Genomic DNA, 20,328 nt, shown 5'->3' with positions numbered 1-20,328 from the left:
GATCTCAAGCAAGTCCACATGGCTCCAAGGACTCAGGAAGCTGCCAGGGCACAGGCTACCACAGCCGTCGGGCAAGTCCTCCACTGTGCAGGGGGCTCTGGTCCAATTAAGGCCACGATTCCTGCCAAAGACCCAGAGGGTGAGAGCTTATCCGTCAAGATTTTCAAGTGTACTTTGAAGAAAAGGAGAAGATCGAAGGAGTGTTTGAAATTCCAGCTGGGCTCAAAACACCATTGCTCTTAAAACTTGGTAAATTTCAACTACTGAGTAACCAAAAGATACCCAAGCAAAGAAAGTGCTATTTTCAAGAGATAGCACCAAAAATGGCTTACCTGGTAAATTCGCACCCAACATGCCTTCTCCTTAAACTGCCTTCATAACAAACAAGCTTGTTAAAACAGTTATTAAAAAAAGTATTAGTTGGAAATATTGCTAGTTATCTAGGGAAATATTAAGCTTAAAGAAGTACTCTTTTTTTTTTTAGTACTCTTGATTAGAAAGTTATGAAGCCATAAATAAGCTGATATTAGAGAAAAATACTACAATTCCGGTAGTATACACTTACCAGTAATTTTAAATTACAGCAAAAGTAAACCATAAACAAACGGGGGGGAAAAAATCAATGCCAATTACCACTCCTTCTAAATATTACCACTTTTAAAGAGACAAGACTTTCCTAAGACTACAACTGTATCTACTGGACATACTGGACAGGGCAAATCATTTAATCTGACACAAGCACTTTTTCTTTCCGACGTTTACATCTTCAAGGGCACCAGGAAACCTGTTCCCAGATACATCCCATCGTGTTGCTGATTCTGCGCTCGGCGCCCTTCCCATTCCCACCGTCAGCCCGCTCACACTTTCGCTTGCTGAAATGTGCACCGTGTGCATGCAGGGCAATTCACCCTGCCTGCGCTTGGCCTCCTAACCCGACTGTCTGCGGCATTAGGCACTGACCAGATTTCTTAGTGCTTTTACATCTCCTGTCCCTCCCACTGCTAACTCCTACAGAGCTTCAAGAACAGCAGGGCTCACTAAAATGTCTGGATTCGGCCAAGGAAAACCTGCATTTTCACACCAGCTCTACCCCACAGCAGGGAGGGTTAGCTGCAGCCTGGATAGCAGGGAGGCGTCCTCACCTTCAACAAGAGCATCTTCATCAGCACCTACTGTTGCCACATCATGCTAACATTACCGCCCTCACTTCTTCTAGGACTTGCGCCCACCCATCCGATACTTTAACAAGTCCTCTTTCTCTGCTTCTCACACGTGCAGGCCAACAGGCAAAGGAAAGAAAGAAACACTGCCAAAAAAAAAGCACAAGAGAGAGACTCAAGAAGAAGTGGACTTGGCTCAGCTTCCTTGCCACTCTGGACTTTAATAATACCAGATCTATAGCTCCACTGCCAGTTTGGATTAAAAGGAAACCCACACAGAAAACATACCATATTCAAGCTCTACTCTTCTACAATATCCTAAGTGAGCAGCTGTTTGAATCACATCAAACTGAAAGCTGCCCCCCTCCAAGTCAAATGAGTGTGATTGCCCAAGAAGACTCCATTAATGCTTTAAAAGTCATCCATCCATATTGCAAGTTTAGAAAATTTTAAGCCCCCATGAAACTTAAAAAAACTACATCTTAGTGGCAATTTCAGTATATAATCTGCCACTTTTCATTCAAGCCCACAGAGAAAGCAGCAGCAGCAGTAATTAAATTTACATCCTTAGATGTCCTTAAGTGTCAAAATAAATTTCTACAAACCGCAGGTAATGGTATCTGAACAATTTCACAACAGTGCCCATCTGATTACAGGTTTCTTGGGAGTATAAAGTGAGTACCCAGGATGTTTCTCAGCAGGGCTTCCATCTAACATCATGAAATCACCTGGTAAACCTGTATTTATCATTTTTCAAAAATCTGTGTTTCATTTTCCTTTTAATTACCACAAACGATCTCTAAAGGGACATTTAGAGAGGCTCTGATGACATTATCCTCATTGCTGGAACCTGGCTATAAATTATTTGGAGGGGGGCCTTCACCCCCACTTTTTAAAACATTGCACTAATTCTATAACTCAGTCTTAACCTTCACGTGAAAGGAGTGGAGAGAAACAGCGGAGAGAAAACAAAGAAAAACAGCAGCTTGTGGCACCATGAAGAAAACCATCGTACTGGTGCTATGAAACAGCCACCACTCCTCAACTCTGGATTCGGGTTCTAGGTAAAACGGGCTTAAAATACACATTCAAGTGTAAAACCCCAATGGAACAAGGATATGTGGCAATTATTTAGAGCTTCATCTACAAGATGTGTAAATCCTATTACCTGAGTTAAACTAAAAGAACAAGCATGGGAGAATGCTCACACTTGTCTTTTTGATAACAGCCATCCTAACAGGCATAAGATGATATCTACCACCTCTGCCTTAAATTCTGAGCCTTCACAGGCTTTTTCCATTAGAACTGAGCTGAAAAGTGGCAGGAGATAATGCTCGGGTTAAAATAATCTGCCCCGATATGGGAAGGAGTCTTGGGCACCCATATGGGTGTCCTAAAGACAAAGAGAAATCATTACCACACCTTCAGGAAGATACCCAGAGCCACCAAGTGGCTACAGCAGAGGCTGAGCATATGGATTCTCCCTCCCCCAGCCCAACTTTCACTAACACAGAAGGGAGTTAGTGAAGGGAGGGCAGGACGCTCATCCAGGCAATCAGATGTTGAGAACTAATGTTCAGTCACTAAGTCATGTCTGACTCTGCGACCCCATGTACTGTAGCCTGCCAGGCTCCTCTGTCCATGGAACTCTCCAGGCTAGAATACTGGAGTGGGTTCCTACTAAGGGGATCTTCCCAACCCAGGGATCAAAACTGCATCTCCTGAATTGCAGGCAAATTCTTTACCACCTAAGTCACTAGGGAAGCCCTGGAAACCAAATCACCATTGTCAGTAATGCCTAACACCTTTTAAAACATCTCTATGGAACTTCACACTCCAAGCTCCAACTAAACCCAAAAGCTCAGGCGAACAGCTTAGATTAGAAGTGCCAGCCTCTGGTTTGAAGAAAATTAAAAAAAAAAAAAAAACAAAAAAAAAACACTGGTAAATGTCATTTGTCCTGATAGATTCTAACTTAACCTTTGCAAACAAACTTTAGTCCACTACACGGGGTGAGTGGCTAAGATCCAGAACAGTACAGAAGGGCGCTGGCTGGCCTGGAGGAGTTGTGCTTAGCTGCTCAGTTGAGTCTGACTCCTTGTGACCCCATGGTCTCCTCTGTCCATGGGGATTCTCCAGGCAAGAATACTGGAGTGGATTGCCATGCCCTCCTCCAGGGAATCTTCCCAACCCAGGGATTGGACACAAGTCTACTGCAATGCAGTCAGGTTCTTCACCATCTGAGCCACAAGGGAAGCCCAATAATCCTGGAGTGGGTAGCCTATCCGTTCTCCAGGGGATTTTCCCAACTCAGGAACTGAACCAGGGTCTCCTGCATTGCAGGTAAATTCTTTACCAGCTAAGCTACCAGGGAAGCCTGCTGGGGAAGCTAAGACCATATAAATCTTTTAAAGTTAAGAATGATTGTTTTAAAAACCAAAGATTTCTGGTCTAGATAGGCCTGTGACAGGATGTATGGCCCAGGGTAATTCCAGACAGGAAACCCAAGTCTTTTCTGTTTGGAGCCTATTGTAATAAGCAGATTCTGCTACTGAACTAAGAATCTGAAGATGCTCTTCTGCAATCAGCCTCTGAAAGTCAGCACTAAAAACCATTATTTCACCTACAACAGTAATTCCTGGTGCATACAACAGTGTGCTACTTAGTGCATCAAGAAAAATACAAGACTGGCCCTGTTACCCAGAGTCCAATCCCTCTGCAGGGCTTGGGAGGTAAGAGCACCCTCAACGTGTATTCATGATAACCAACAGAAACATACCAAATAATTTTAAAAGATGGGCAAAAGCAGATTTGTCAAAAGACAAATGTGAATGAACAGTTCTGTAACAAATTATATACTGACGACAACTTTAAAATGTTAAATCAAAGTTTCTGTAGTAAGAGGAAACAACAACAACAACAAAATGGGAGCTGGAAAGGACCACCTTTCATCCCACATGAACTCCATGGGGTTAATATCTTGTCCCAGCCAGGAGCAGAGGCAGAGTTCAGAACTCCTAACTTCTCCACCAACACTCCTCCAGTCCTGACAAAGTTGCCAGAATTTCTGACACTTCTACTGACGGCCGTTTATCCTGAGCACCAATGAGTACAGCCCAGTACCACTGTTAAAATTTTAAGGCTAGTTGTCAAAATGTCAACAGCAATTAAAATAATTCCTTGAAACATCTGGCCAAAAATGGCTCAGAGTTACAAGTATGGTTGTAATGAACAACTTGGCAGAATACAGTTTCCCAATGCTAACAGTAAAATAAGAATTGGTTTAATGTAAAAAACTTTTCATTTGTTGAAACCCACTCAGCAAATTAAACCTATGACCTTGGGTTTCAGGCCACCAGTGAAATCTTCATACAGCATGGCTCATAGTTTCACTGAGTTAGACAAGGCTGTGGTCCATGTGATCAGACTGGTTAGTTTTTTGTGATTGTGGTTTTCATTTTGTCTGCCCTCTGATGGGGAAGGATAAGAGGCTTATGGAAGCTTCCTGATGGGAGAGACTGACTGAGGGGGAAACTGGGTCTTGTTCTGATGGGCGGGCCCCATGCTCAGTAAATCTTTAATCCAGTTTTCTGTTGAAGGGCAGGGCTGTGCTCTCTCTCTGCTGTTTGACCTGAGGCCAAACTATGGTGGAGGTGATGAAGATAATGGCGACCTTTAAAAGGTCCTGTGCACGCACTGCCGCACTCAGTGCCCCCAACCCTGCAGCAGCCACCGCCGACCCACGCCTCTGCCGGAGACTCCTGGACGCTCACGGCCAAGTCTGGGTCAGTCTCTCGTGGGGTCACTGCTCCTTCCTCCTGGGTCCTGGTGCATACAAGCTTTGGTTTGTGCCCACCAAGAGTCTGTTTCCCCAATCCTGTGTAGTTTCTGGTGGCTCTATGGTGAGGTTAATGGCAACCCCCTCAAAGAGGGCTTACGCCACACCCAGGTCTACGGCACCCAGAGCCCCTGCCCCTGCAGCAGGCCACTGCTGACCCGTACCTCTGCAAGAGATACTCAAACACAGTTCTGGCTCAGTCTCTGGGTCCTGGTGTGCACACGGTTTGTTTGAGCCCTCTGAGCGTCTCTGGCAGGTATGGGGTTTGATTCTAAACACAATTTCACCCTTCATACCATCTTGCTGGGGCTTCTCCTTTGCCCTTGGATGTGAAGTATCTTTCTTTGGTGGGCTCCAACATTCTCCTGTTGATGGTTGTTCAGCAGCAAGTTGTAATTTTGGAGTTGTTGCAGAAGAGGATGAATGCACATCCTTCTGCTCTGCCATCTTTATCCTCTGCCTAACTCAATGAAACTGTAAGCCATGCTGTGTATGACCACCCAAGACATACAGGTCATGGAGGAGAGTTCTGACAAAATGTGCCCAACTGGAGAAGGGAATGGAAAACCACTTCAGTATTCTTGCCTTGAGAACCTCATGAACAGTACAAAAAGGCAAAAAGATAGGACACTGAAAGTTGAACTCTCCAGGACAATAGGTGCCCATTATGCTACTGGAGATCAGTGGAGTAATAACTCCAGAAAAAATGAAGAGATGGACCAAGAGCAAAACCACCACCCAGTTGTGGATGTGACTGGTAATGGAAGTAAAGTCTGCTGCTGTAAAGAACAATATTGCATAGGAACCTGGAATGTTAGGCCCATGAATCAAGGCAAATTGGAAGTCGTCAAACAGGAGATGGCAAGAGTGAATATCAACATCTTAGGAATCAGCAAACTAAAATGGACTGGAATGGGTGAATTTAACTCAGATGACCATTATATCTACTACTGTGGGCAAGAATCCCTTAGAAGAAATGGAGTAGCTATCATAGTCAACAAAAGAGTCCAAAATGCAGTACTTTGATGCAGTCTCAAAAATGACAGCATGATCTCTGTTCATTTCCAAGGCAAACCATTCAATATTATTGTAATCCAAGTCTATGCCCCAAGCAGTAATGCTGAAGAAGCTGAGGTTGAACAGTTTTATGAAGACCTACAAGACCTTCTAGAACTAACACCAAAAAAGGATGTCCTTTGCATTACAAGGGGCTGGAATACAAAAGTAGGAAGTGAAGAGATACCTGGAGTAACAGCCAAATTTGGCGTTGGAGTACAAAATGAAGCAGGGCAAAGGCTAACAGCATTTTGCCAAGAGAGCGCACTGGTCATAGCAAACACCCTCTTCCAACAATACAAGAGAAGACTCTACACATGGACATCACCAGATGGTCAACACAGAAATCAGATTGATTATATTCTTTGCTCAGAGTTACAAGTATGGTTGTTACAAGTATGGCCAAAGATGGAGAAGCTCTATACAGTCAGCAAAAATAACATGGGAGCTGACTGTGGCTCAGGTCGTGAATGCCTTATTGCCAAATTCAGACTCAAATTGAAAAGTAGGAAAAACCACTAGATCATTCAGATATGACCTAAATCAAATCCCTTATGATTATACAGTGGAAGTGACAAACAGATTCAAGAGATTAGATCTGATAGACAGAATGCCTGAAGAAACATGGATGGAGGTTCCTGACATGGTACAGGAGGCAGTAATCAAAACCATCCCCAAGGGGAAAAAAAAATGCAAAAAGACAAAATGGTTGCCTGAGGAGGCCTTACAAAATAGCTGAGAAAAGAAGAAAAGTGAAAGGCAAAGGAAAGACATACCCATTTGAATGCACAGCTCCAAGGAATAGCAAGGAAAGATAAGAAAGCCTTTTTCAGTGATCAGTGCAAAGAAATAGAGGAAAACAATAGAACAGGAAAGACTAGAGGTCTCTTTAAGAAAATTAGAGATACCAAGGGAACATTTCACGCAAAGATGGGCTCAATAAAGCACAGAAATGATATGGACCTAACAGAAGCATAAGTTATTAAGAAGAGGTGGAAAGAATACACAGAAGAACAATACAAAAAAGATCTTCATGATCCAGATAACCACAATGGTGTGATCACTCACCTAGAGCCAGACATCCTGGAATGCAAACTCAAGTGGGCCTTAGGAAGCATCACTATGAACAAAGCTAGTGGAGGTGATGGAATTCCAGTTGAGCTATTTCAAATCCTGAAAGATGATGCTGTGAAGGTGCTGCACTCAATAAGCCAGCACATTTGGAAAACTCAGCAGTGGCCACAGGTCTGGGAAAGGTCTGTTTTCATTTCAATCCCAAAGAAAGGCAATGCCAAAGAATGCTCAAACTACCACACAATTGCACTCATCTTACACACCAGTAACGTAATGCTCAAAATTCTCCAAGTCAGTCTTCAACAGTATGTGAACCGTGAACTTCCAGATGTTCAAGCTGAATTTAGAAAAGCCAGAGGAAGCAGTGATCAAATTGCCAATGTCCGTTGGATCATCAAAAAAGAAAGCGAGTTCCAGAAAAATGTCTACTTCTGCTTTATTGACTATGCCAAAGCCTTTGACTGTATGGATCAAAACAAACTGTGGAAAATTCTGAAAGAGATGGGAATACCAGACCATCTGACCTGCCTCCTGAGAAATCTGTTTGCAGGTTAAGAAGCAACAGTTAGAACTGGACATGGAACAACAGACTAGTTCCAAATCAGGAAAGAAGTACATCAAGGCTGTATATTGTCACCCTGCTTATTTAACTTCTATGCAGAGTACATCATGAGAAATGCTGGACTGGAAGAAACACAAGCTGGAATCAAGATTGCCGGGAGAAATATCAGCAACCTCAGATACACAATTGATACCACCATTATGGTAGAAAGTGAAGAACTAAAGAGCCTCTTAATGAAAGTGAAAGAGGAGAGTGAAAAAGTTGGCTTAAAACTCAACATTCAGAAAACTAAGACCATGGCATCTGGTCCCATCACTTCATGGCAAATAGATGGGGAAGCAATGGAAACAGTGAGACACTTTATTTTGGTGGGGGTGGGGGCCTCCAAAATCACTGCAGATGGTGACTGCAGCCATGATATTAAAAGACGCTTGCTCCTTGGAATAAAAGTTATGACCAACCTAGACAGCATATTAAAAAGCAGAGACATCACTTTGCCAAAAAAGGTCTATCTAGTCAAAGATACGGTTTTTCCAGTAGTCATGTATGGATGTGAGAGTTGGACTATAAAGAAAGCTGAGCACGGAAGAACTGATGCTTTTGAACTGTGGTGTTGGAGAAGCCTCTTCTGAGTCCCTTGGACTGCAAGGAGATCCAACCAGTCCATCCTAAAGGAAATCAGTCCTGAATATTCATTGGAAGGACTGATGCTGAAGCTGAAACTCCAATACTTTGGCCACCTAATGCAAAGAACTGACTCATTGGAAAAGATCCTGATGCTGGGAAAGTTGAAGGCAGGAGGAGAAGGGGACGACAGAGGATGAGATGGCTGGATGGCATTACCGACTCTATGGACATGAGTTTGAGTAAGCTCTGGGAGTGGGTGATGGTCTGAGAACCCTGGCATGCCGCAGTCCATGGGGTCACAAAGAGTTGGACATGACTGAGTGACTGAACTGAACTAAATCTTCATCCTGATCTTTAAAGTTCTTCAGACACTTAAATTCTTAATGCCAAATGCACAGGACATATAGTGGGTAATAATAAAGCACTGCCCCCAAATTTCCACTGAGGCATATTGTGTGTCAAGACATCATTCTGAGTGTTTTACATGCATTTACTCAATGTTTGCAAAAGTTTTTTTAAGCTTAATTGGCAATTCAATTGGCCCACACTACCATACTGGACTTCCCTGGTGGCTCAGATGGTAAAGCGTCTGTCTACGATGCGGGAGACCCAGATTCGATCCCTGGGTTGGGAAAATCCCTTGGAGAAGGAAATACCAATCCACTCCAGTACTATTGCCTGGAAAATCCCATGGACAGAGGAGCCTGGTAGGCTACAGTCCATGGGGTCGCAAAGTGTTAGACATGACTGAGCGACGTCACGTTCATCATACTGGCTAAGTGACCCTCTCAACATCATACAGTCTAGTGGGAGAGACAGAGAAACTATTAACTACATGACAAGAAGATGGGTGTACAAAATGAGAATGAGAGAACAGTTGAAATAGTATCAGGAAAGGCTGTGAAAACTGCTAAGTACTGTACAAATATTAACAATATATACATGATCTGGCATAACCCAGGAGCAAAGATAATGAAGCAAAGCTCTCAGAAGAAAAAGTGCTTTGCTAACTCCAACTTCTAAAGAAATTGAGATCATCTACTTTTGTTAATAGCACACTCAATTTTATACTTTCTACTCTTTCTTATGCACTTTTCCCATCTTCAGAAGGCTTTGAAGATTACTGATAGCCAAAGTGAGATCCCTAAAGCATTATAATATGCCTAATCACTAAAAAGAAAAGCTTGCTTGTTCATCACAAAATAAGGCAGAAAATCCACGTCTAGAAATTATAAGAAAAAAGGTAAACAACAAAGTGAGAACAAAAGAGCTTGTCAGTTAATTTTCAGTGAATCATAAGATTGAGTAACCAAAAAAAAGTCTCTCCCCCAAATATTCTGTTTAAACAAAGGTTTTACAACAGTCTTCAAACCAAAGTGATCTGTGCTGTTCTTTTTAAAATTCTGATGACTAAGCTATAGGTAGGAAGGGGCTGAAAGAAACAGGGATGAATTAGAACATAGAATGACAGGTAACATAACACAGAGAAAGTGATGACTCAAATAATTTTAAAGGAATTTAAAACAGCATGACAGCAGCAGGTTATACAACTATCACACTGTTACTCTACTAATTTAACTCTTCCCAACAGGACTTATTCTATAACGTTAAAACTATTGCCATCAGCTTTCTCCAGGTAGAAATGTTTTAATTTAAAAAATGGAATTCTTAAAAAATCAAAGTGACACTGACATTATAATAAAGAAAACTAAGAGAGTTCACAGTTAGAATTTCCATGTTCTCTCTTGTCCTAATAGAGACTCTGCATCAGGGCTAGGACCCACCATCACCAGGGATTAAAGTGAGTCCTAAAAGGTCTCAAGAGGCCATTTTGAACCATACTCCTCTTCCCAGCCAACAATGAACTGGGTAGCTTATAGGCAAACAGTGTTTGTAGAACAACAACAACAAAATTTTACAAAGTGGTACATGAAATAAAACATACAAAAGTAAAATTTCAACAATATATAAAGTATCAAAACATAGCAGGGAAAGAAGTCTTTCCTTATGTGACCAGCAGTTTTTCTCTTGTTCTCCTTCACTCTCTCTTGCTCACATATGCTCGCTGAGTCTTTAAACTAAGGCCACGCTGGCTTAACCTAGCAATCTGACTTACTCGTCTCATAAGAGCCAGAAGAACAGGAAGGTGGGCATTTTCTTGGGTCTTCCTGATTTGTGCTCTACTGACTTGAGATGAATCAGAAGTTCTCCTTAAGTAAAACTTCTCAATGGTCCTTTCCCTCCAAACAAACTTTCAGGATTGCCCTTTTCTCTGGAGCTGCTCTCCCCATCTCTTCGTGGCTGCATCTAGGTGAGGAGCCTGGGAGCTGCCCTTTTAAACAGAGAAGCCTGGGCTGATGATGACTTTACTCACAACTCAGTTGCTTTCAATTAAGCACTCGCTCCACTCTAGTTACATTTTTTAAATTAAAAAGCTAAAACTAGCTAAATAAAACTAAAGGAGTGGCAAAGCAAATTCTGTGAGTTTGAGTGTCCAGGAGCTGGACACATTCCTATGGAGCCAATTTATTCATCAAGAACCTCTTTGTGAAATTAATCATTTAACCTTTATACATAAAATGAATTTCATCACAACTGCATTCTATTTCAATATCTTAATGCAGTTTACCTAGCAATGATTGCCCTAAGAAGCAATTGTGAATCTGTAATTTCTGAGAATATAAGTCTCAAGGGCAGTGTACAGTGACATAAGATTTTAACCATCGACTTTAACCCGATTATACCTTACTTCCCTATCACTGGTGAGGCACTGGGACCTTTCCTGCCTTTTAAAGGTACAACCATCTCTGCATAAAGAAATGCCTGAAAAAACAAATGTTAACACCAAAACCCCAAGATATGATGATCTTACTATTCTTTGTTTTTAAAACAAACTTGGAAAGGCACAAAATCATCTACCAGGAGCTAGCTACCTACCTCTCAGCTTATTAAAAAAAGTAGCTGAGCAAGTCTTAAGGCAGAGGCTAAAATTCCCACACCTGAGATGAGTTTCAAATGTATATTCTGCTACTCACACTAAAGTGGGCATGCCTGTGAGTCGCTGGCCACTGAAAACACCCCCCAAATACAAAGTCAAGAACATTATAATTAAGTTTTCATTTTCCACACCATAGCCTATGAAATTAGTTAAGAAAAGAAAGCCAATTTGTCAGTATCCCCAGCCTCCCCTCTACCAACCCCTGCCTCCAATATCAGTACAAAGCATTAGGGCTGAAATGTTCAGTGGAAATAGTGTCATAATCAAAAGTATATGGACTGTGTCCAACAGGAGAATTGATGGGCCAGCAAAAGAGTGCAGGCATAGTGTATAAATTTATCAGCTGTTTCAGAGATACATGTACCTGGTTATGAATTCAAATCATTAAATAAGAAGTGAAATTTTTATTAAATAAAAGTTGGAGAAGCAACCAGAAATTTCACACAAGTTCTATAAACTTAAATGTATGTGTATGTGTACCGCTGACCACGGTCCTGAACTGACGTTTCACATTTAGGGAAGGGTGTTCTTTCCTAGGGGTTTCCTCAGAGGCTCAGCAGTAAAGAAGCCAGTCTGGAATGCAAGAGACCCAGGTTTGATCCCTGGGTTGGAAAGATCCCCTGGAGAAGGGAACAGCTACCCACTCTAGTATTCTTGCCTGGAGAATCCCATGGACAGAGGAGCCTGGCAGGCTGCAGCCCATAGGCTGTCGGACACGACTGAAGCAAACTGAGCATGCATGCATGCGTTTCTCTCCTAAGCCTGACTCCAGAGAGAAATGCATTGACACACAACTACTGTCCAGTCCCCTGCAGGAATTCTGAAGGAGTGAGAGAGAAGGACAAAAGGGGGGAAAGAAATAAGTGCCCACAAGCTGCTGGAGAAAGAGATTTCTTCTTGACTGTATTTGACCTTATGCTCTACCCCAAAATAATAGGACCCAATAAGAAATATCTGATTAATACCAGACTAAATAAAGGCACCAAGGGCACAATCAGCCTTGAACTTAGTGATGGAAAGCTGTGTAAATGTCAGCCTAAACAGGTACACAGGGGAGAGCACCAGGCCGGTGGAAGGGAAGCCACCTGCAGTCACTGCACCAGTATTTATCTGAGTTATAGCAAAAGTGGATCCTAGGTTTTTGCAATTTTGGCTTAAAAAATTGAAATGTTTACACTGCCCCAAAGGGATGAAAGAGACTTTTTGCTGGGCAATTCACATGAGTTCTTGCATTTTTAAAAGTTCTATCTCATTTCTAACAGATTCCCCTCTGTGAAGTTGGAGGTGGGGGTGGCCCCTGGACCACCTGCCCCTCCACCCAATTCTTATATGAACCAAAGTTGGCTTCCAGAAAATCATTTCATTTCCTTGTCACTCTCTTCTCAGCCCCCAATCATCACGAAGTACCAGGTCATGTCACCAGCCTCACCACATGGCTGACATGCTGCCTTCTGACTAACTTCCTGGGCTGAGTTAGTAATTTGCATGTTCACAGAGTCTTTGAGGACATCATTTAATAAGTGATCACTAACAGCAGGTTCCAGAAGCAAAAGAGAGATCGTGTCTTACAGAAGAGTTAATGAACCATAGTCCATAAAGCTTTGCTATTTGTATATCACAAGAAATGCTGTGTCCATGAAATTAAAAGTGATCACTATGTTACACATCTACCTACTCATGAAAGAAAGAGCCTCCCAGAACCATCAGCAAACCATGCTGGTAGCATAATACATCAGGGAAGGGACGTCCAGGTGCTGATTATTCCTGGCTATGGCGCTGACATTCTGCATAAACCAGCTTTTCCACACTCAGTCATACTAGCAAACACCATCATGGAATGCACACTGTATGTCAGGAATCGTGCTGGGACCTCTATATAAAATTCTCATAACAACCCTCTGCAGTAGATACTAGCATGTCCATTTTACAGAGAAGGAAACGGTCTCGGTATTAATAACTGTTCCAAAGGCACACAGCCTAGAAGTGGCTGAACCGGGGTCATTAGTCTATACCCTTAGGCCCTGCAGACCCTGACCGCAGGGCTGGGAACACTGGCTGCTGGTCTGAAGCGATGGTGAAGGGGAGCACAAGTCCCTCCCAGGCATCACTGTAAAATGTGTGACCTTGCTCATAAATGACCTGGGGTATCTTTCATCTCAAAAGGACAATTATTTCTTCTTAGATATACAAGGGCATGTACACCAACACATACACAGAGGCATGTGCACGCACGCACACACACACACACAGCCTCATTCAGTTTTCTCTAACACCAAGCCACCTGGTTATGGATCCTTCTCATTGTGAGAACTTTTCTACCAGGATTCTCCCCAGAGTTTGCCATCTTCACAGCCTGCACTCTAATGTACATTCACACCCTTCTTCACAGGGGCAAAAACACAAACAGCTGGGCTTCAGCACTGTATCCAGTCAGTGTGAGCGAACAGGGAGTCAGCCTTTGACACTGGCTCCAAAACGCTGGTGGACTGACATTTCCTAGAACACCTCAGACCTGGGGTGGAAAGGGCAAAAGCCTTGTTTCGCTGATGCCGACCCTTCCTTCTCTAGCGACATGCAGGCAAACAAGCCAGAGTCTCAGAACGTGTGTTATTAGCTCACAGACACCACACTTCCCATGGCCAGAGAATCTCACGCCACCTCTGGGCAATCACCCCTTATTTTCACGTCAGGTCAATTGCCCCTGCAGCTGACTGTGGAAACGAGCATCTGCAAGGCCCTCTTCCCAGTCTCCATTCATCTTCTTAGGTCGTCAGCTCCCAGGTAACCTGGAACATTTCAACCAGCTACACTGTAGCATCAACAGGTGGGCTCCACACCGCCCAACCTCCAGGAATGCCAGTCTGATTGAGTCATTTCCTTGCTTCAAACCCTTCAGTGTGCTCCCAGGGCCTCAGAATAAAGTCCAAAGGCCATGCATGACCCAGCCACTGCTTCTCTCTCCCGCATGCCCTGATGCCAGGCCCTCCTCTGCTTCATGCACACAACGCAGACGTCTCTTCGCCCCTAGACCCACAAGCTCCCTCTGCTACCCACAGGACTCTATCGCTTCCCTTCTCCAGTAACTCCCCAGGAAGGCAGTTCCCACCTCCCATGTAAGAAGAGGTATACACTCCCTCACTGCCTGTTCCCCATCTACCACCTTGGAAATCAGTTAGTGAAGAGTCTTGTGTTTCGGGACTATCTTCTCCGCTACACTAGAAGCTTTGTGAGGTCAAGACTATCTCTGTCTTGCCCACCTTCATATCTTTAGTACTCAGGGTGCTGCTTCTCAGCCATCAGACTCAACATACGTTGGCTGTCTGCTGTCTGACACTGTAAACCTGTGACTCTTACTGAATCAGGGAATCAAAGACAAGACTCAATGATAAATGTGCCAAGATTTATGTACTACTTTTTTTTTTTAATTATGTAGCTGCTGTGATTCATAAAATATCAATTCCCTGAAAAGCTTCACTGATTTCATGGCTGCTGTTTTGCTAGTTATTGTCTTCACCAATGAAGTCTAGACATTCATCTATGCATGATATTAAAAGCAGTCTTCAAGCTCAGATCATTAATAGAACACTTAAATGACATCCCCTAATTGTGCCTATTGTTAATAAGGGCAACTGTTTTCCCCCTCTTGCCAGTAAAGTAAATCCTTTAGGGTAGCAAAGTATGAATGAAATGCTTTATACTGAGTTGAAAATCCTTTTAGCTACTAAGCCTTTTTTCTACCATGCTAAGAATCCCTGAAAGTTTCAAGTTCTAACACACATAATGAAAAGCAGAATTAATGCACAAGTCCGTGCACAAGCATTGTAAGTGGATCCTCACTGATTTGACTTTCTTCAAAATTTACCTGGAAAAACTGCTCATAATATTTTCACTGGGATCCGTGAGGCCTTTTTTTTTTCTTTTTTTTTGAAAAGCGATCTAGAGGTTTAAGCGTAATTCACAACAAAAGAATACTTATACGGTCACCCTTCAGTCAAATGTGCAACTGTTTTCAAAGATGTATTTTCCTCTTTCATTCAAAATATATGTACTGAGCCTCCACTAATGTATTAGAAGCACTGGGCTAACACACAAAGACAAAATTCCTGCCCTCAGGAGTTCACCGCCACACAACAGGCAGCACTGAGTACTTTATGAGGGTCAGCACAGGTGCTCTGAGAAGGGACAGGGCAGAGATGTGCCTGAGAGCAAATCGCAGAAATGTGGTTAGAGGGATACTCCAATTTAGCTCATCATGACTACTGGAAACACAGCCTGTTACCCTCAACTTGCAGAGACCCCAAAGTACACAGGTTTGGGGAATCAAGGGGAAAGTCAAATCCACTTTATTCAGACAAAAAAACCATACACCATCTCTCTCATGTGTTTATTAAGTACATGAAAATTACAACTGTTGTCATGTTAAACTATTGTCTTTTAGACACCAAAAGCTTAAAGGGTTGATGTAAGCCTATGAGACTTTGTAAGTTTACACAAATGCTGACAGTAAGATAAAATATGAAGTAGGTCAAACACTGCTGATATTACTAGTGTATGCTGCTGCTGCTAAGTCACTTCAGTCGTGTCCAGCTCTTCGCGACCCCGTGGACTGCAGCCTACCAGGCTCCTCCGTCCGTGGGATTTCCCAGGCAAGAGGACTGGAGTGGGTTGCCATTGCCTTCTCCGCTAGTGTATGCAAGCAGCTTTAATAAAGGTGCACCAAAAATTAGCACTGCAATCATACACTAGGAAACTTAATTTTGCTGCTTTTTAAAAATTGATGCAATAAGTGATGAAAAAAATTTTGGAAAACAGTGATTATCCCAAGCTAGACATACAATTTTTAAATCTAAATGAATCTTCTTCCATTTTATGGGTTTCGCTTAAGCCTTTTAAAGGCTTTATACTCAGTATCTTGCTATTGCATAACTAACACTACACTAACAGTGCCTTGCCATAATGCATCTGATACAAATAAAAACTGTTTCCCAGCTTGTACTAATACGATGGTAATAAACAGAAAAGCCACAGCCTTCAGTCCTCTGAAAGTAGGGAGCAGATTAATTATGCATAAATAAAATAAGCCAGCCCAAACTTGTACCTCCTTTCACAACATTTTTAATCACAAATGAACCTGAAAAATTAATATTCATTTAGTATTCAATTCTAGATACTATACTAGGATTAAATTAGGTGGCGTGTATAAAACGCCAAATGACTCTACTATTATCATTTCCATTTAAGAGGGCGAAAATCAGGCCTCACATCAGTGGAGGAGTCCACACCCCACATACAGTTAAGGTGGCAGAGCTGGAAATCAAACCCACATCTTTCTACCAAACTGAGACTGTGTAACCCAGTAATCCTCACTCAACCCACTAGAATGGTATTCATAATGATCCCTGTTTCCTGAGGAGAGGATGAAGAGCTTTCATGAGGTTCTCAAAGAGACCCACTGCACCCCCTCGAAGGGGGGACCCCTGCACCAGTGTAAGAGCCAGAAAATGTGCACTGGACTTCAACCCCTGCCACAAAGACTATCATATCTCTACTCCACAGTTTCAGTCTTGCTTCAAAATTCTCAGAGCAAGTCAAGATTTCCACTCCTGGACAATTTCCAGCATCCCCTGCCACAGGTTAAGTTACACAATAAATTGCAATACTGTATCACTTTACATCCAATTGAGATTTCACAAATACTGACCAATGTTATTTAGTCATTCCACTTTTCAAAATGTGTTTCAATCAACCAATCCTCACTGCAGTGCCTGTGAAATAAGCTATCATTGTATCCACTTCCAAGAAAATAAAACACTGTCACCCTGAGGCCGAGCAATAAACCAGCTACAGGATCCGGATCAAAAGTGAGAAGTTCCTGTCTTCCTCCGCCTGGGATCTGCAAGACCATGTTATGTATCATGAAGCATACTCCCAGCTTCCAGAAAACACAGGGCAACTAACTGTACCACCTTCTCTACCAATGGCAACACTATATTGGAATCTAATAGTATTAATAAATCATTAAGTTGGGTCATATACCCAGGTAGCTCTGTGACAGGTGTGGTGCTCAGCTTAACTCTTGGTGCTCTGTTCTTAGGATCAATCTGAAATTTGGGTCCATCCTAAATTCCTGATCAAAAAAGGGGAGTGTTCGTGTGACAATAAACTTTACCTTGAAGTTCACTGGTTATACCCCTCACATTACAGATTATTAAACTGACCTCAGAGGAATCAACTCATCCGATGTCTCACAGTTCAGGAGCACAGGCAGTTCTAGGAAACAGACCTCCAGACACCTGTCCAGGATCTCCACGCTCTGCCAGGCATTGGGGAATGGGTCCTGGTTACTGCCAGAGGGTTGGCCAACCACTAGGGTTTGCCCCATCTCTGCCGGGCTAGGACTTGACTCTTCTCATTCTGTACCAGATCCAGTCTTTGCCTGCAGGCTGGCGTCCCCAGGGGTCTACTGTCAGAGCACTGGCCTCAGTCTGCACGTTCTGAGGGGCAAAGACAATTACTTACTAAAGCTAACCCCATCAGAGAGGAGGAAAATACAACTCTGGCACTGAGGAATTAACTTCACAAGGAGGCGGTTCTGTTGGGGTAATGTTTTATTTATGGCCCTGCCTGATCAAGATGACTTCCCCACAAGAAACGTCCAAAGCAAACAATCAAAGACACCAGGAATCTTTCGCTTCCTTAATTGTCCTCCAAAGACAGGAAAAAGCCAGAGAAAACAGGCGGGAGGACACCAAGTCACGGCCCCACAAGTTTCACACAAACATTCTTCCAAGAAACCAGGGTGGACGAATGAACCAGGATGGACACAGTCTCCCGAAGAAGGGGCTGCATTCCCTATTCAGTCTGGCGACCGGCACGCATCTGGACACCCCGGAACGAGTCCAAATGGGAGATGGACAAGCTCAGTTCAGCGCTGCCGGCCCAGAGCTAGGAGTCCCCGCCTCTCGAAGAACCGACGCCGGGGGGAACAGCCAAAACCACCCTCCCGCGATCCTGGGGCGGATGCCGCCGAAACCCGCTGCGCAACTTCGCGGGTACTGCCCCCAACTGGCCCCCACCCCCACACACCCACGCTACTCTCACACCCGCCCCTTCGCCCCGTTCCCCTTGTGCCCAAGCGCTACGGCGCGAAGCAACCCCCACTTCGGAGACGGAAGTCTTAGTTGTGGGGACAAACCAGGTGGTCAGCGTCACATCCATTCACACACCCAGCGGAGCAAATCCAGACCTGAAGGAGTTTGCTGCTTTGATACTGTATAAGCACAGTCAGGCAGCACATGTCCACGAACACACACACACAAGTGACAGCCACGGGGAAACCAATGACCCACAGCGAGGCTCCTAACTGTCATTACCCGGGGCACGGCGCACAGCACCTGGGGTCCCTTCCCCGCTCCATGCCCCAGTGCGCGCTGCCCACCACTCGCGTGCGGGGTAGAGATCTGGGGTCGCCTGGCAGCCCGGACCACAGGGGTCGAGGTGGGGAAGGCGGGGCCCACCTCCTCGTCCTGCTCCTCCTGGGACGCGCTGCTGCCCCGGGGCGCGGGTGGCGCGGCTCCTCCCGGGTGCGGCGGCGGCGCTGAGACTCCACGCTCCGGCACCGAGAGCGCGGGAGCCCACGCGGCGGCCGGCCGAGCTCCACCCGGCGGCGGCGGCGGCGGCGGCTGCTCGCGGGAGAAGCCAGACTCCCCTTCCTCCGACAGAGTTTCCGAGCCCGAGGAGGACTCCGCCGAGGAAGCGCCGGGCGAGGACTCGGCAGCCACCGCAGGGGCGGGAGTCGGAGCACCGTGACTGCTGCAGCCGCGGGGCACTGGCTCAGGCGCCTCCGAAACTTTCTCCCCCATTTCCCTCTCGGACCCAAAGTGCGGCCGGAGGGGCGGCGGGGGCGAGGCGCGCACTCAGCGCCTCCCAGGGAAGCCGCGAGCTGCTGGGCTCCGGCTTGCTCTCGCTGCTGCTCCCGGGCTGCGGGGAGCCCCGCCGGCGACTACATGGCCGCGGCCGGACCGCCGGAGCCTGCAGCCAAGTGAGAAGCCGCCCGGGCCTGGCGGCTGACGGGAGCTCCCTGGCGAGGAGACATGCCAGAGCCGGTACGCCCTCCGTTCCACAGTCCTCCGGCTCTGCGCCCGAGCCGCCGGGACTGCGGCTTCTCCGGCAAAACCTGCCTCTGGGACCGAACGGGGCCGGCGAAAGAGACGGGCAGCAGCGGGAGCCAATGGCAGGGCAGGCGCGCCGGTGGGCGGAGGCTACGGCGCCTCAGGCGCACCGGCGTCAGGTAGGGGAGGCGGGGCCGAGGCGCTGGCTGCGGAGTCCCGTCTGAGCTCCTCCGGCCCCAGGGACCCGAGGGAGACCCCCGGCCTTGGAGGGTCGGAGTGGAGCCCGGAATCCGAGCCGAAGGCTGGGACCCTGAATTTAGCCAAGGAGTGGCTGGCGGCCCCGGGAACCCCAGAGGGAGAGGAAATGGCCAAGGTGGGCAGTGCAGCCTTGGAGAACTGGACTCTGTTTCGAAAAAGTGGAATCCAGGAAACTGACGAGAAAGAGAAGTAGCGGGGCTTTAGGGGTAAAAGGAAACACAAACAGTCACGCACACGCACGCACCAACCTGCGTGCTGGAGGAGAAAGGGGGAAACTTCATGGTATGGTGAGTGCGTCCAAACCGAGCTCATCTCTGATTCCAGATTCTCCACCTGAGCTCCACGCGCTTCAGTATCCTCAGCTGGAAATGAAGACGTTCACACCTGTCTTGTCTCCCTGTGAGCAGAGTTAGAACAAATATATACACAGCTTCAGTAGACTGCCTGACTTAGACACATGGAGGGTTTTCAAAAGACTATTTTCTCTCTTTATTTCTGTTTGTCCATTGCACAAAGATGTGTGTACCTTTTGAAAGGGAGGGAAATGACAAATTATGCCCCTATGGTGGCTCAGGGGTAAAGAATCCACCTGCAATGCAGGAGGCTGGGGTTCCTGGGTCGGAAAGAGGCCCTTAAGAGGAAAC

General features: G+C 45.2%; 1 protein-coding gene across 1 annotated transcript in view; it reads right to left on the bottom strand.

The window, feature by feature from the left end:
* The window catches only part of LOC120879598 (microtubule-associated serine/threonine-protein kinase 4-like), a 201,021-nt gene extending 181,844 nt beyond the window's left edge, over positions 1-19,177 (bottom strand). Inside the window, exon 1 of the mRNA XM_040262641.1 lies at positions 18,833-19,177. Within this exon, the coding sequence (XP_040118575.1) occupies positions 18,833-19,177 (345 nt within the window). The remainder of the gene's footprint in view (positions 1-18,832) is intronic.
* Positions 19,178-20,328: the final 1,151 nt, after the last annotated feature.

The sequence above is a fragment of the Oryx dammah genome, unplaced genomic scaffold (genome assembly GCF_014754425.2).
Source record: "Oryx dammah isolate SB20612 unplaced genomic scaffold, SCBI_Odam_1.1 HiC_scaffold_20, whole genome shotgun sequence".
NCBI lineage: Eukaryota > Metazoa > Chordata > Mammalia > Artiodactyla > Bovidae > Oryx > Oryx dammah.
Note: the sequence above shows the minus strand (reverse complement) of the source record. Positions and strands in the feature narration are given on the sequence as shown.